Source organism: Dicentrarchus labrax, unplaced genomic scaffold (genome assembly GCF_905237075.1).
Source record: "Dicentrarchus labrax unplaced genomic scaffold, dlabrax2021, whole genome shotgun sequence".
NCBI classification, from domain to species: Eukaryota; Metazoa; Chordata; class Actinopteri; family Moronidae; genus Dicentrarchus; species Dicentrarchus labrax.
In genome coordinates, this window is record NW_026136723.1 from 23,228,192 (window position 1) to 23,245,210 (window position 17,019).

At 40.9% G+C, this 17,019-nt stretch overlaps 1 protein-coding gene across 1 annotated transcript; it reads left to right on the plus strand.

The window, feature by feature from the left end:
- Positions 1 to 2,242: 2,242 nt before the first annotated feature.
- Positions 2,243 to 16,928, plus strand: klhl43 (kelch-like family member 43). The gene is made up of 7 exons (XM_051390067.1): positions 2,243 to 2,461; positions 10,563 to 10,997; positions 11,620 to 11,768; positions 12,326 to 12,672; positions 13,492 to 13,791; positions 13,872 to 14,047; positions 14,532 to 16,928. Exons 2-7 carry the CDS (start codon positions 10,684 to 10,686, stop codon positions 15,322 to 15,324), a joined length of 2,079 nt encoding a protein of 692 aa, XP_051246027.1. The 5' UTR covers positions 2,243 to 2,461; positions 10,563 to 10,683; the 3' UTR covers positions 15,325 to 16,928.
- Positions 16,929 to 17,019: the final 91 nt, after the last annotated feature.

The window sequence follows — 17,019 nt, forward strand, 5'->3', positions numbered from 1 at the left end:
TACACCCTGTTGGGTTGCTGTCTGTAAATATTGACAACTTATCAAATAATCAAAATATTTACTTGAACTGAGATTTTTTTTGTGTGTGTGTGATTTTATTTATTTATTTAATTTGTTTGTGGATCTACAAAACACACTGAAGTCAAGTCATAACATTCAGGTTAAAAAAAATGTTTATTTTTCTATAATGGACCTCTATCATTTATTAAACTCGCTAGGTGACATATTTTATGGATATTAATTATTATTATTAACCCAAACAGTGAACTTAGTAACTGTAGGAAGTTTGTGTAAAACAAGTGATTTATGTGAATTTTGAGCAGATTATTTTCTGTTTAGGGAACTTTTTATTCAGTTATTTCTCTGTGTCACGTATTTCTAATCACTTTTAACAATTATACTGATTTAACAGGCTTATTTTTTGACAAATTCAGTGTTTTCTTGTCCCTGATGCTCGGCCAGAAGTGACCCAAATGCTGAGATATAGTCCGACTTTGTATATACATAAAATTGTCCTACATGTTTCCAGGTTGGGAACCACTGACTTAAAGGGTTAACGCATGCTCGAAATTGTTGACCATTATTTTTCTCTCATTTAATAAAATTAATGTAAATATATCTTTAAACATATTTAAATATATATATATATGATATATATTTAATACACTGAGATACATGTAATTCTGTTCATTTAAAGAGTATGAGAAGAAACGGTTATTTGGGTTGTTGGAAGGACAAGAAAGAGCACAGCGAATCACTCACTGGAAATGACTTGTTGCTTCCTGACAATCAGGAAACCGCTGCTCGCTTATCAACAGACGCACACAGTGTGACGAGTTTACCTCCGTTTTCTCACTTTTAAGTGGACTGAATACACTGAAGGCAACACAGAGACTGCACCAGTTTTCCTTTCCTTTTAAATTTGGAAAACATTTGTGGAATAATTTGAAAGACGCTGTACTCAGTGAGTCAAATAATTGTGTGTAATGTGGAAGAAAAGCTGCTTGTGACAAACCTAAAGAAAATTATCTGACATCTTCAGGCTGTTTTTGTATTTATTGTTAAAGTTTAATCTCACCACTGCGGCCTGCACATACAAAAACAGCACGTACAAAAAGTTAGCGACAGCTTTAATATCTTTTCAGATTACAATCTTTCATACACCCTTCCTGTCAGTGAAAACAACATATCACCATCTCTGTATCGTTTGTAATAAACTGAAGGATTAAAGGACCAGTGTGGAGGATTTAGTGGCATCTTGCTGTGAAGTTTCAGATTGTAACTATGTGAACACGGCTGGCGTCTGTATCTGACGACCTGGGAATGAGAACGAGCTGTGATGTGGAGAAACTACGGTGGCCGGGACACTCGTGAAATCCTCTCTGAGCCAGTGTTTGGTTTGTCTGTTCTGGGCTACTGTAGAAACATGGTGGTTCAATATGGAGGACTCTACGGTAGGAGACCGGCAGGCGTCTGTAGATTCATTCTAAGGTAACAAAAACACAACAATTCCTTTATTCAGGGGATTATACGCTAATAAAAACATATCTGTGAATATTATCCTCCATTTCTAACATGAGATCCTCATAAATGTTAAACACTGGAGCTTTAAATCTTCTTTTATGGACTGAGGAAATTCTCACTCAACTTCTTATACTAAAGAATCTGTCACTTGGAAGATTGTATTATCTGGAAATGACTCCTCCTCACGAAGTTTAAAAACAGCTTTTTTTTTAGCTCAAACATGATGATTTTATAGAATATGATGCATTGCTGTGTTGTGTTTAAATGTCTAAATGTGGTTATGTTGTGTGTAGACGTGTATGTACAGACTGTGGCAACACATTTCCTGAATAGGACAATAAAGAATCTATCTATCTTTCTGTAGATTACCCAACAGTATATAAAGTAGTTAAAATTAGAATATTAACTCCTACCGATCAGTAAAACACTGACAAGGGAGCATTTTACCGCAGAAGTAAGTACTTAAGTAAGGTTTTTGAATGCGGGACTTGTTTACAGTGTGATATTAGCACTTTTTTACTTAAGTAAAGGATCTTCCAGCAGTGGGAAAGACAGCACATACACAAGACTGCCATCAAATCTAAAACCCGAGGCCACGAGGGGAACGAGGCGGGGTCGGGTGAGAGGAGAGCTGACCTCTTATGGCATATTTTTGGAGGGGAGGGGTGTCTGTATTTGGAAACGGAGGTTGGATGTTGGAGGTGGGAAGAAGAGGACCTGGTGATGTGAGCTCAAACACACACTCTCTCAGACACACAGACACACACAGAGGCACTCTGGCAGACTGACGCAGGACGAAGGGAACGAAGCCGAGAGGAACCTGTTAGAGAACGACAACAAAGAAAACAGAAAGAAGAATAAGAAGAGAGCCACAAGAGAGAAGCTGAGAGAGCAAAAAAGGAAGAGCAGAAGAGCAGGAACCAGGAGGGAGAAAGAGGTAAAATACTATTTTTATTTTACTGCATTACAACTTGTTGAGGCCATAGACTGTATATTTAAAAAGGTTGAGTGTAAAGGAACTAAAGCACATTTGTATCTTCAGCTCTCAACCTGCTAAACTTTCTTTAAAGTTGATTGAAGTGAAAACTCAATCAAAACTGCATTGTTGTGTGTTAATGCTTCACAAATTAATTTAAATAAGATATATAAAAGACTTTAACTTGAAATACATTTAGCTAATTATTCTTTTGTGCTTTTACTTCACCCTCATACGACTTTAACTTTTTACATATTGCTACTTAAATAAAAATAACTTCTTCCACCACTTGACCTCCGCATATCAAATGACATCTCCAATGACATCATCCTCGTATTAATTAGTAATTTAAACTAATATTTATATTTAACTGCCGAGCGGAAACAATGTGAAGCAGTTGCGGTTGAGATATTACTAAACTACAGGAGGTGTCAGTCCTTCTCTTTCCACTCCTTAGCTGTCAAACACACACACACACACACACACACACACACACACACACACACACACACACACACACACACACACACACACACACACACACACACGCACACATACACAAATACACAAACATACAAGTGGTGATGGTCAGCGCCTATAAATACCCTCGTGAGATAGGCAAAGGAATTCAGCTACAGCCACAGAGCGGTGGAGGTGGTGCTTTGTGTTTGTGTGTGTGGACAAAATAACAGAAACACAACACAATGCAGTTGTTAAAAAATAGTGTCAACGGTGTTGTTAAAGCAGCTATAATCAATAATCAACCTTCAACCCTGCTGCGTGTTTTAACATCCTTTAGAGCATTATTTTGATTTTACAGCAACTTTTACTGTTTGAGTTCACTCTCACGGCTCTTATAGTGTCGATTTTGGACGCAGAAGCAGCTGTTTTTAAAAGAAAACACAACCTTTTTATAAACTCATAAACAGCAGACAGACACCAGCTCAGCCTCACACCAAAACGCGTGAAAGACCCACCAATGTGGCGCCCGGATAGCTCACATGGTAGAGCTGGCGCCTCGTGTACCAAGGCTGAGTCCTTGCTGCAGCGGCCCAGGGTTTGAATCCGACCTGCGGCCCCTTTGCTGCATGTCGTACCATTTCTCTGCCCCCCTTTCCTATCTATCTTCAGCTGTCACTATCAGTTAAAGAATACATAAAAAAGACCCATCGATCCGATAGAGTATGTAAGTATGTGTGTGTGTGTGTGTGAAGGTGCAGTATATAAAGAACAGTTTGCATAGGGAGGACGATGGGGTGGATGGTTGGGTCAAACTAACACAGTCCTGTGTGTAGAAATACATTATCTCAGGTAATGTACTTAACTTTTTTTGCCTAAACTCAACCAAACTGTGACCTCAGTAATCTTAATTTTTAAACTGTAACCAGATGTTGAATATTTATTATTATTATAACTTGACCGCGGATTGATAATGTGTTGAAATGTGACAGCGCCACGGTGGACCGACGTTTGTATTACGTGCTTTGGCGTGATACTGGGTTGCAAACACAGTTAGATGAACATAAAGGGGCACGGAGCAGCTGAAGGGGCAGATATTTCCTTTAAGAGCTAAAAGGAGGGCGAACATTTGACTTACATTGATCAGCTGGACACAAACACACGACTCCAAATAAATTCTAATGTTGCCATATCAACTTAAAACACAATACAGTGTCACTCGCCCTTGTTGTGGACACATACAATTAGCTTAGCTTAGCATAAAGCCTGGAAACAGCTTCTGCCCACACGTGCAAGAATACATCTGTACCCAAAGTTTGCTAACGCTCACACCCGCCCTGAGCAAGGCAGCAAAACCCCAGAGAGGTGCTGAACTGAGAAAGTGTGGTACTTCTTATGAATTCAAACTTTTATATACATTTCTAGTTGACAGCAGGTTCTTTAATCAAAGTAATAAACATCAAACGAGAACAACAAAGACAGTCAGTGGATCAGAATCATAAGAACGTGGTCGCACTGGGCAGCTCTCCAGTGTGACAGCCGTTGTTATTGTCATTGATTTTGGAAGGACGCTGCCACCGCTGTTGCTGCTGATGCTGTGTCTTGTGCAAACACACCTTCACCGACACAACTCTGACAAACTTCAAACACTCCATCAGAGCAGATTCACACTGAGGTTGATGTCTAAAAATAAAATGCCAGGACCAAATCAGGACCCCAGTTGCTTACATAACCACCCTTCTCCTTTTCATACACACTTAAACAGTTTATTTTTATGTTTGAATTAGCACCCACACACATCTCCACCTGGCAAAACACAAATTAATCTGTTGTTGCTTTATGTTAATTCTCTGTTTGCCCCCATTATGCAGTTATTAATGAGCACTGAGAAACACGTTTTGTCTCTCATATCTGTCAGTTTCAATACTCTGACAGGACTTTATGCATAAATTTAATGTTAGTAATGTTAAAAACCAGCTGGGCTGCGACCAGCGTTAAGGTAGGGATGTAAATAAATGCCCTTCGGTAACCGACGCTGATGTTTCCCTGCAGCAGTTGTGATCGACCATCTGACTCGAGACTCTGGCAGTGATTCATACTGAGCTCAATGTCTGTCCGTCAGAGTAATTTATTACACATAAGGATTAATGCATTTTAGTGCAGAAACCTCAGAATTCACTTTTGTAATTTGTAGATCTGTAAATGTGGGTCCTTTTTTAAAGTTTTAATACTTTAAAGACTGTATTGACTCTCATCCAGCTTCCTGTTAGTTTGTGTCTGGGTCAGCAGACAGATATCTGACCTGTTACTGACATCTGGAATCTTCTGGGGTTTGGTTACATTTACAAAAACCTGCAGAGCTCAAGCTTTTCTTATGAGAATAACATAGTAGATATAACGCAGCTCATAATATGAAAACACTTAATTTTTATTTAAGTCTGTTTCCTAAAGTTTCCTGTATATTGGTATTAATGAGGGAAGATCCTGAATGGCTATTTGAGTTGGTTAATTGTGTAGTTGTTGTTTTCCATTGCGCTTTAAAACAATATTTTCTCTTAATTTATTATTGAAAACTTTATTTTTTGTGAATAATAATAATCATTAATATTGCAGTCCCATTAACTTACATTCAACTCATGTACATATAAGCACCCAAATACTTTAAAACATATGTATAAAAATACTTAAAGCAAGTAAATAAATATTAAAAAACAGTAAAATACATAAAGAAACAAATCAAATTTGATAGAAAACTGGAAACCTTTGAATATGAATCGCACATTTTTTGCATGTTATGTACATTGACTGAAAGACGCTAGCTTAGCATTCAATTGACATTATTAAATTGTGAGTGTACCAACTAAAACTCTGTCTCTGTTTTATTCATAAATACTCAGTTCATTCAGGAAACTTCCCATTTACTACTATTTATTTCCAGTAAAATAAATAATTATCAAGGTACTTGTTTAATGATCTACGGATGCTTCAGGACCAATGAGGCTGCGGTGCTGCTGTTAGTTACAGTATATTTATCAGTGGTGGTGGTGGTGGTGGTTGGGGGGTGGGGGTTGAGGTCTGGTTCCCAGTATGGTGGATGACAGAGCAGCTGCTCCCTGCACTAACCTTGGTTCCAGATATTTCTGAAGGCTGATCTCTGCGGAGCAAAGATTATTTTCATGCCACAGAATCACTCAGTTAACAAGATTTGTTTGTCTGAAACGTCGCCAAGATTTTACTCCACTATATTTCAGAGGGAAACAGCTATAGTTACTATTTACTTAATAAATTAAGGTTTTAGAATAAAAAAACAACACATTGTTAAAGATTAAACTTGTGGTTCACAACCTTTTGGCTCTTGACTCCTTTCAATAAATCAGTGTCTTGTTTGTCTTTAAAACTCTCAGATAACTTTATTTATATAATAAAAGAAGTAAAAGTATCCAATGATTCACAAAAAAAGCAAAGATTAGAGAAAAGTCCCAAAATACATAATAACAAATACAGTCATTTGTAGCAGAACTTTGTTTTTTAGCTTCTTTACTCTCTCATTAATGATCTAATAACACAAACAGATTTATATGTTAGTTATAAATTAGAAGCTACAACAGTAAAATACTGCTGACACGTTAATAAATCAGTATTAACAATCTAATAATGTCACATCTAATAATATGTCTACAGAAAGAGTACTTTTACTTTTGATATGCACATTTAGCCAATAACACTTAAAGTCTAGGATTTAGTGGCATCTAGTGCTGTAGTTGCAGATTACAACGCCCTCACCTCACCCTCAAGTGTGCAGGAGAGTGTCTGTCTAGAGCGAGTGTTTGGTTTGTCTGTTCTGGGCTACTGTAGAAACATGGTGATTCAACATGGTGGACTGTAGAAAACATCTCATTCTAAAGTAACAAAAACACAACAATTCCTACATTTTTTCATATATTTAATTTATTTCTGCAGACAGATAAATGTTACACACTCGACCTTTAAGTTAAAGAGCTGACTACTTTTTCTCCCGCTGCTCATCTGAGCTATTACTAACATTATCAGTAGTTTCTGGGACGTACTGGAGCTGATTGAAGCTCTTGTGCATCTGTTTTGTGGAAAAAAGATAATTTCCCTTTGTGAGTACAATATTGAGGATACTTTTTAAATCATTTATAAGAAAAAGTCCATAGAAAAAGTGCTTATTAAGATCATATTAAGATATTATTTTTGTCCTCCACCTTGTTGTTTCTGGATCAATCGACCAAGTTTTTGTCACCACCCTGCCGCTCCCGTCTCCAGTTGGCCCTGACACCGACTTTATCGCCTCTCCACATGTTTTTAATGGCCCCGTGCCTCTGTGATCATCAGACCGAGAGGGTCACATTCAGAGAAACTCTTGGCTGCTGACAAATAACACAAACCTTGCAACGTTGCTGCTGGACGTTACTGTTTCAACTGTTTAAAGGGCGATTGCAACATCCCAAACAGCCTATACGGTCTGTAACTGTGAGCCTCTCCTCTTCATATGACACCGACAACAGCTGCTGCTCCATCCTGTACGTTCCTGTCTCACCTCCCCCACTCCTCCCCCCCATTAGTCTGTCCATGTGTGGAGCCGGTTGACCAGCGAGCCAATGGACGCTATTTAAAAACATCCAAGTTCAGACACAGAACGAATGGGGAGAGAGGGAGGGATGGGTAAAAGATGGCTGGAGAGAATCATGTACACATTTGTGGTCATGATGGTTCACTGTAGTTGTGTTAGTGTTAGTGTTAGTGTGTGTGTGTGTGTGTGTGTGTGTGTGTGTGTGTGTGTGTGTGTGTGTGTGTGTGAGTGTTGGATACTTTTTCCATGAGGATTAGAGTTTACAACTAAAGTTACAAGTAGGCTGTGATTCAGGTTTGAGAGATTCAGGTTTCAGGAGCAGTAACACTGGTAGTAACATTATTAGCATTGTCAGTATTTCTTAAAATAGAGGAGGTTAGTAAAGAGGATTATTAAATGTAACTAATCCATTATGTAACTCTGATGGATTACAGTTCCCTTTTTTTGTATCCTGATTATGAAAATCTGATGACCATATAATGTCTAATTCAACTTAAAGTTATTAACAAGACCATTTTATTGTCTGTGTTTTATCTGATATTTTCTATTGTGTTTAGCAAGTTTATTTTATTCTTTTAAACATTTTGGGGGCTTTTAGTGCCTTCAGTTGATTGAGACAGCTGAAAAGAGAGGAAAGTGAAGGGAAAAATAATTTATTTATATGTATATTACTCTGTTTTATACAAGAAGCAGAAGTAGTTTGAATTAAATTGAAGATTAAGAGTCTACAGCACGGTGAGGCTGTACTTGCCACAACCACGAATGTCTGTTTCATGGCAACTCATCCAGCAGTTGTTGAGTTATTTCAGTCTGGACCAAAGTGGCGGACCTACTGACCGACAGAGATATTTCCATCCTTACTACCCAGCCTCCAGCAGGGCTACAAAAAAAGAAAAAGTACAAATACACCAACATGAAAAGAAAATCTCCTAATTAACTGATAACAAGAAGCAGAAGCAAATATGAGAAAATGTAAAGTAGGGATCTTAATGAAGCTCAGTGAGGGAAAGATCAGGTAGAACTGGCTCACAACTAAGGCCCCAAATAGAAACTGGGGTTACTTTTCCTTTCCACCCTGACGCAGCACTGAGGTGAACTCGGCACTGGCCTCAGACAAATAACAACAAACTGTGAGCCAGGAACAAAGAGCATCGCCCTGATGTTTACCACCAGCTCGCTTTAAAGCTCTTCAGCACAGCAGAGAGGCTCTCGTTGCAGATATTAAAGAGTCATTGCGCTAAATTTATGACTCCTCTCTGCTTGAGCTTCTGTAACAACAACTAAGAAAAACAGTTATTTGTCATTTGTAGCTGCTGTGGTAGATGAAGACTGAAAAGTGTTGTTTCTGATGCTTTGTAAACAAGTAAGTTGTTAGAGTTGGACCTAAATCCCCAAGCACAGATTTAGATTCAGAGCCCACTCAACAAATAAAAACTTTATATCGGTACCTTAAAAATGCTGCCAACTGGTGGAATCACCATCCGCGCATCGCCTTGCCAAGACTGGGAGACCCAAATAGAGAAATATGAAGTTTGCTGCTCCATCAGTGACCATTTACACAAAAAGAAAACAGTACAGTTTGCATCTCAGGCTTGTTGAACATTGTTTCCATGCAAAACAAGTTCCACAATTTCACTGAGAAGTTCTGGTTTGGACATGGTGCACAAGAGCTTTTAGTTTTTTTATTTCCACCTATGCCCTCCCTTACAGCCCGAACTGATACACAACTAAAACCACTTTAGTTATAACCAGAACAACTCCCCCCCCCCCCCCCCCACACACCATGTTCTGTTTGTTTATGTCAGACACCCTCTCCTCTCTGCATAGCAACACCTACACGTGATCCCTCCGCTCTCTGTTACAGTCCATACAACACTGATCTGCTGCAGGTTGCAGGCTCATTGCGATCATGAATAAGATTCCCCAGTTGCTTTACAGTCGAAATGTACCGCATGTAACGGAGGCCGCTGTAAACCACAGGCCCGACCCTGAGCTTCGTTTCTGGAAGGACACTCGCACCTGTCAGTCACACTGCTCCTGGCACCACAGAGACAGAGTTTGTGGTGATCCCCAGTTGGGTTTAGAAAAGGTTTTTTGGCACTCAGTCCCAGTCTGTGTGTTGTTGTGTTGTTGTGTGATGTTGAGGGATTAGCAGAGTAATGTGCATCTGTTAGTGGGTTTGTTGTGTCCTCCAGTGACCATGAAACATGTGATTTTAAGTCTGGAGACATTTTTCAGTTGTTTAACACACACAGTTAGCTGGGGACACATTATTCTCTTCAATAATTGAAGGTTTAAAACATTAATTTAACATTTTAAAAGAGGTGGAAAGATGAACATAATCCAGATTCCTAAACACTGAATCTTGCTTTACATATCTAATCCATTACTGTGAACACAATGTTTTCTTTTATCACGGCAGCTTGTCTCTGTTGAAAGCAGATTGACGTCAAAAAACAACAGAAAGACATAGTTTGGCTACACTCCAGCTCCAGTTTTATGTCTCTGAATGTTTATTTTATGGAATGAATCCAAACTGATATCGTCTGTGTGATTACGACAGACTGACTGTCACTGTCACTTGTAACAACAATAGCCATCAGATACTGTAAAGGTGACAGACTGAAAGCACAGATTGACTTCAAAATAAAACTTCTAGATGTGGTAAATTGTGCTTCAGTAAAGAGACTACAAGAGTCAGTGTGGGTTGAATGCCATTAACTGGCTATTTATTAAGAATATATACTAAAACTCGGATAGCTGGAAGTTGATTTTCTGAAATTAATACAAACTTTAAGCAGCAGGGAAGTCAGGAAAACACATCAAAATATCCAAAAAAGTGCGACATGTTGGGGATTTTTGAACAAAAAAGTTAAATATATGTAAATAATTGGTGTAGTTTATTAAGCAACATTTATGTATTGAACTTAAAAACCAATAAAATAAAGATAAATCAACAGGTTTGAACAGATGGTGCCTTTAACGTCTGTGTTTTCTCTTGTTTTTCAGGTGCCGTGTGTCTGTCAAGAAGTCAACTCTGTAAACTTCACTTATACTGTAGGAAACCATTTACTAAATTAAGTTAAACCCTACAACAACAACAAAAAACAACCTCAACACTCACAAAACAATGGCCCCTAAGAAGAAGGCCTCCCGCCAGAAGAAGCCTGCGGTGGAAACCATCTCTGAGGATGCCATGGAGACCGCCCCAGTGGCCCTGAAGGTCGAGAGCCGTGGCGATGGTGTGGTGGTGATGGAGACCGGGGTGAAGAAGATCGAGCAGATGGCGGCACTGGACATCGCTCAGCTCAACAGCCTCAACCTGCCCCTGCCGCCGCCGGTCATCAAGCCCGGGGAGAGAGGCCTCGGCCTGGGCAGCGAGCTGACGCGACCCCTGCACGGGAACGCCCTGCTGGAGGAGCTCAGCAAGATGCGTCAGGAGAAGTTGGTTCCACTTTCTTTTATTTTGCATCTTAATATTTATTGCTTTGTGATTAATGCTGAAGAATTCTGATATAAAATGTTACAATTAAGGTTGATACAGTACAATTATTATACGATATAATACATCTATTATACGATATAATACATCTATTATACGATACAATACATCTATTACACGATACAGTACAACTATTACACGATACAATTATGATTCAATAGAAATATGATATTGTAAAAGTATGATACAACAGAATTACATCACAGTAAAGTACAATTACGATTTAATACAATTACATTTTGATACAATATCATTATGATAAAATAGAAATACAATACGTTACAATTACTATACAGTACAATTTTGATACAGAAAAATTACGGTAGATATGGTCGAATACAATTATAATATGGTACGATTACGATGTGATACAATTACGGCACAAAATACAGTTATGATACAATACAGCTACTGTGGTACAATAATGGTACAATGATACAATACAATACTCATATACTACTGTACAAATGATATCCTATTTTTCCCTTTCCTACTTCATTATACCGTTATAACATATTTACTGTATGTGTGACATCCATCCGTCCCTCTGTGTGCTCTCCTCAGGTTCCTGACTGACCTGGAGTTGGCCTGTAAGACAAAAGCCTTTGACGTCCACAAGCTGGTCATCTCCTCAGTCAGTCAGTACTTCAGAGAGATTCTGGCTAAAGACCCTAACATGAAGCGCCTGGAGCTCCCCTCCCTCTCACCTCTAGGTATCCGATCACATCTACCAACTCAATTCATCAATCAAACGTTGTTCAAACCCGCAAGAGTTTAACTTCTAATCAAATATATTATCCTTAACTTAAATTAATCTGTATTTATTCTTTAAGTCATTTTTAAATGGTTCCAGCTGATCAGTTGTGAGGATTTGCTGGTTTCTTTGTCTTATAGGATAATAAACTGAATATATTTGAGTTTTGTTGGTTGGACAAAACAAGGAATCTGAAGACGACATCTGGGTCGACGGCCATTATTCACTACTTTCATACATTATATTGGCCAAATGATTAATTAATAGAGAACACATTCAACAAGATTAATAAATAATTTAGATAATAAACAAAAAAGTTGTATTTTACTCAACATGAGCATCATGAAGCCTCAACGATGAACTTTAAAGCTGCTAGAAGTTAAGTAAAAACATCCGGTCACAAGAATTCAGTCTCTTCTGGGTCAGACATTTGTACTTCCTGACAAATATCTGGTTTCCCCACATTGGAGACTTTTGGCTAAATCAAATGTCTCGCCACCCCCCCTCTGGCTGCAGGTCTCGCCAACGTCATCACCTTCGCCTACCTTGGTCGCGTCCACATGTCCCTCTACACCATCGGCTGCACCGCCTCTGCCGCCTCCACCCTGCAGATCCCTCAGCTCCTCAAGATGTGCATGGACTTCCTGCTGGCCGAACTCAACGTGCAGACCTGCGTCTACATCTGGAACATTGCCGCCGCCTACAGCCTGCTGCCTGTGTGCGACGCCGCCCGCCGCTTCGTTCTGGAGAACTTCGCGCAGTTCGCCGACACGCCGCTGTTCACCCAGCTGACCCTGGAGCAGATCTCTGCCTTCCTGCAGGACGACTCGCTGCTGTTGCCCTCAGAGGTCACCGCCTTCCAGGTCAGCAGCCAAATTTTGGTTTGAACGACTTCTTGCGTTACAATAACTCACAGCTGCGCTTTAATCTATTGTTACAGAAAGTCACTTTTAATCTGAATTCAGCTGAAAACATTCCTGCCATCAGTTAGTGAGAGCTCACTGATATCCTAGATCCCAGGAGGCGACTGCTGCCACTTCCAGTATTAATGCCTCGACCCTCCGGACCTTCCTGCTATTTTCACTGCAGACCTAAAAACAGACCCCAGACCAGCAGCTGAGAGCATAACACAGCTCCATGAATCAAAAGCCAGTCACCTGCAGGTCGACTGTGAGCAGAAACCTCCAAGTATAACTCACTGTATGCGAGAAGAGAGCTCGTTTATTAATATACTGCTTCATCGCAGACCTAAATAGACGAGCAGCTGAGGAGGAGAGAAGCAGCGATGGTTGTATTTATAAACTGGACCAAATGTCGAATGACTGACATCCTGATTTAGGTTTTTATTCAGTTTCACATGAATTGTTTTTATTTATTTTATTATAAAGTCAAACTCATTTGATAACATTTTATATTTGACTGAATAATATACTGATTTTAAGTTGTGTGAATCTATAAAACTGACATAAGTTATTTATTACTTATTTCCTTTATTACAATTGATTGAGTTGATTAAATTATTATTTTCCCAGTTTTTTCTTCCTCATTAACTAACAATATTATTTATATTTATATTAATGTATTCAGTCATATTCTTAACCTGTTTGATACCTTTTACACAGTTTCACAGCCACATATGAAGCCCATATATCGTCTTATCCACTGACAACCTCTCTCTCCAGCTGGCCATGAGGTGGCTCGACTTCGACGCCTCTCGTCAGACTCACGCCGCCGAGCTCCTTTCCCACATCCGCTTCGAGACGATCCCGGCGAGCGAGCTAGTGAGTCAGATCCAGCCGGTGCCCCGCATGATGATGGACCCTCAGTGTCACCGCCTGCTGGTGGACGCCATGAACTACCACCTGCTGCCCTACCAGCAGAACACCTTGCAGTCCCGACGCACACAGGTCCGCGCCAGCCAGCAGACTCTGCTCACCATCGGTGGTCGACCATCACTCACCGAGAGAGCTCTCAGCCGCGAGGTTGGTGCTTCGTGTGTGTCTCTCTGTGTTTACTACCTGAAAAGAAACATGCCTCACTGACCTTTGACCACGGTGTCCAGGTGATGTGGAGGGACCCTCGTGAAGGTGGAGCTGCCTGGCGTCACCTCACCCAGCTGCCGGCGAAGAGCTTCAACCAGTGCGTTGCTGTGATGGACGGCTTCCTGTACGTGGCCGGAGGAGAGGACCAGAACGACGCCCGCAACCAGGCCAAACACGCCGTCAGCACCCTCAGCAGGTACGAGATCAGGAAGGATCGAATATCTTAACACATACAGGCAGAGAAAAGGGACCCACTAATCTCTATGGCTCCAACACGACCTGGAAAGGGTTGAGGAGCATCAAGACCAAAATCCAATTATTAACATGAACAACTACAGACTTGAGGGCTTGTTGGTTGTCCAACGTTGGCAGCTGCACCCTCTCGTCCACAATCATCAAGACAAAATGGTAGTTCACAAACCAGTGGATGACATCCACTTCTTTAATAGAGTCTATGGTTCCATGTGAGGTTGTATGATGCACACTGAAGGCTTTGTTATTGAGCAAATTAGATATCAACTAAAGATCATGAGTTTCTTGAGTTTTTTAGGTTTTTCAGGGAGCTTTGTGGGCTGCTTGTAGCCTTGGTCTATTGGCTGGAGGTCACCATTCACTCGGGTTGGTGCCGGTTGGTGATCCAACCCCTCTAAACATGACTCTGCCCTTTTCCCCTCCACCAGATATGACCCTCGTTTCAACACCTGGCTCCACCTGGCCAGCATGCGCCAGCGCCGCACCCACTTCTCCCTGGCAGCCAGCGGCGGCCGCCTGTTTGCGATCGGCGGTCGCAACGTTGAGGGTCTGCTGGCCACCACCGAGAGCTACCTGCCCTCCTCCAACACCTGGCAGATGCGTGCGCCCATGGAAGTGCCCCGCTGCTGCCACTCCAGCGCCACCCTGCCCTCCGGAGACATCCTGGTGACCGGCGGGTACATCAACTGTGCCTACTCTCGCTCTGTGGCGTGCTACAGAGTGGAAACCGACACCTGGACCGAGAAGGCCTCCCTGGAGACACCCCGCGGCTGGCACTGCTCCGCCACCCTCGGAGGGAAGGTGTACGTGGTGGGAGGAAGCCAGCTGGGGCCCGGCAGTGAGCGGGTTGATGTTCAGTCTGTTGAGGTCTTCTCCCCGGAGAGCAGCTCGTGGAGCCGTGCCGCCCCTCTGCTCCTCGGCGTGAGCACCGCCGGCCTGTCCCCGCTGGCCGAGAAGCTGTACCTGCTGGGAGGCTGGAACGAGGCGGAGAAGCGCTACAAGGCGGCCGTCCAGAAGTACGACCCGGCCACAGACAGCTGGGCCTTGGCGGAAGATCTGCCCGAGCCGACGGTGGGAGTGTCCTGCTGCACCCTGACCCTGCCGCCGCGCCCCGCACCGCGCCGGCAGCCGCACCGAAACACCCCGGCCCACGAAGAGCTGCAGCAGAAGAACCGAAGCAGAGAGAGCAGCGCGACCCCTTCACAAACCATCACAGCATAGAGGAGAAGAAGGGAGAGACTAGAAGAGAGGAGGGCTGGTTTAACCTCTGGAGAACATCTGGATCACATCTGCTCTTCTTTCTCTTTGTATCTGTGGAAACATTCACCTATTTTTAAATTTATATCAGCCTGTAATGAATTATAAAGAATTTTGGATAAAGAAAATTAAGATTATATTAAATATATTGTAGAAATATTTGAAATAAATGTTTAATATAATATATTTTATAATTTTATAAAGGTAACTGTGATTTTGGAGCATTTTATTTATACAATATTAGTTAATATGCTAAAGATTTAGACTATTTAGATGAAGCATTGATCCTCCATTCTTACTGAGGTGATTTTAGGGTTTCTAAAAAATATAGTTACTCGACAGCTGACATCTATTATTAGAATCAGAAGAGAAATATAACAATTAGATCCTAATTTAATAAACAACCAGAGACAGACCCATGAAATGCCCAAGAATGTATGTGCTGGTTTTATTTTGCAAGAAAAAAAAAAAGAGAGCGTTCATGATCCAAAGTGATCTCAGGAGGTTTGACACTGATGGAAACAGGAGGAGTAAAAAAAAAAAAAAAGGTGGATAAGGGAAGAATTATAGCGTTGAGCAAGCGGAGGTAGAGAGGAGATGGATGGTGGGAGCGAACGATGGATGAGACGGAAAGACGGGAACAGTGTCTTGTCTGTGTTTGAGTGGGTTTGGGTTAAACAAAACATCACTGTGAATCCCCTGGCAGTTTGTGTACAAAGATGTAACTAGGCAGAGTGTGTGATGTCCAACTGTGAAGTGTGAAAGTGTGTGTGTGTGACAGACGAGTGTGTGTCTGTTCATGTGTGTGTGTGGTCGCTACAGGAAACGAGCCAGTTCTGACTAAAAGAAAACTGCAATAATCAAGATTTTCTTCATCAGAAAACTTGAAATATTCTTCATGAGGATATAAGCAGGCCAGAAATAAACAAACCAGTGTTTATTGTTTTATTTATTCAATGGTTAATCTGTCAGACGTAGCGTAGCTCAGCTGTGACAAAATATAGATGTAGTACTTAAAAATAAAATAATTTTATAAGTGCATTGGAGTGGAAGGATTTAGGTGTGAACACAAGAGGGGGGGAGTGTGAACTCGGCAACACAGGTGAGATTTAAAAGGAAATAGATGGAAAATAAGAAGGTTTGAACTTTCTCAAGAAACCAGGAAAAGAAAAAAATCTGATAAAATCTTCAAAAAATACATAAAAATCTGAAAAATATTTTTAAAAATGCAACAAATTAAGGAAAAAATAAGATAAAAATCTTCATCTCGCCTGTGTTTGTGTGTTTAAAACGTTTCCCCATCCTCTGACGTCTAATTTTTACTGAAACTAAGACAAAACAAAACCGACCGAAGAACCAGTGAGACTCCGGCAGGCGGGTTATCGGACAGCTGTGGAGCACATTTAGAGTTAATGATCAATAATGTTTGTAATGAGACACACCGAGGACAATCTGGCTCATTTGATTGGTTGAATCCCTCTGTATTCGTCCCTTCTTTTGGCACTGGATGAGCTCCGTGCGGGTGTTTTCTGTGGAGTTTCACTGAATAAAAGCCAAACTTTAATCAACACGTGTCGATTCTGTCTTTTCATTTCATTTGTATTCAGACCGAGCTGCTGGGAAATGTAGTCCGACCACAGAAAACAGCTCGTAAACAAG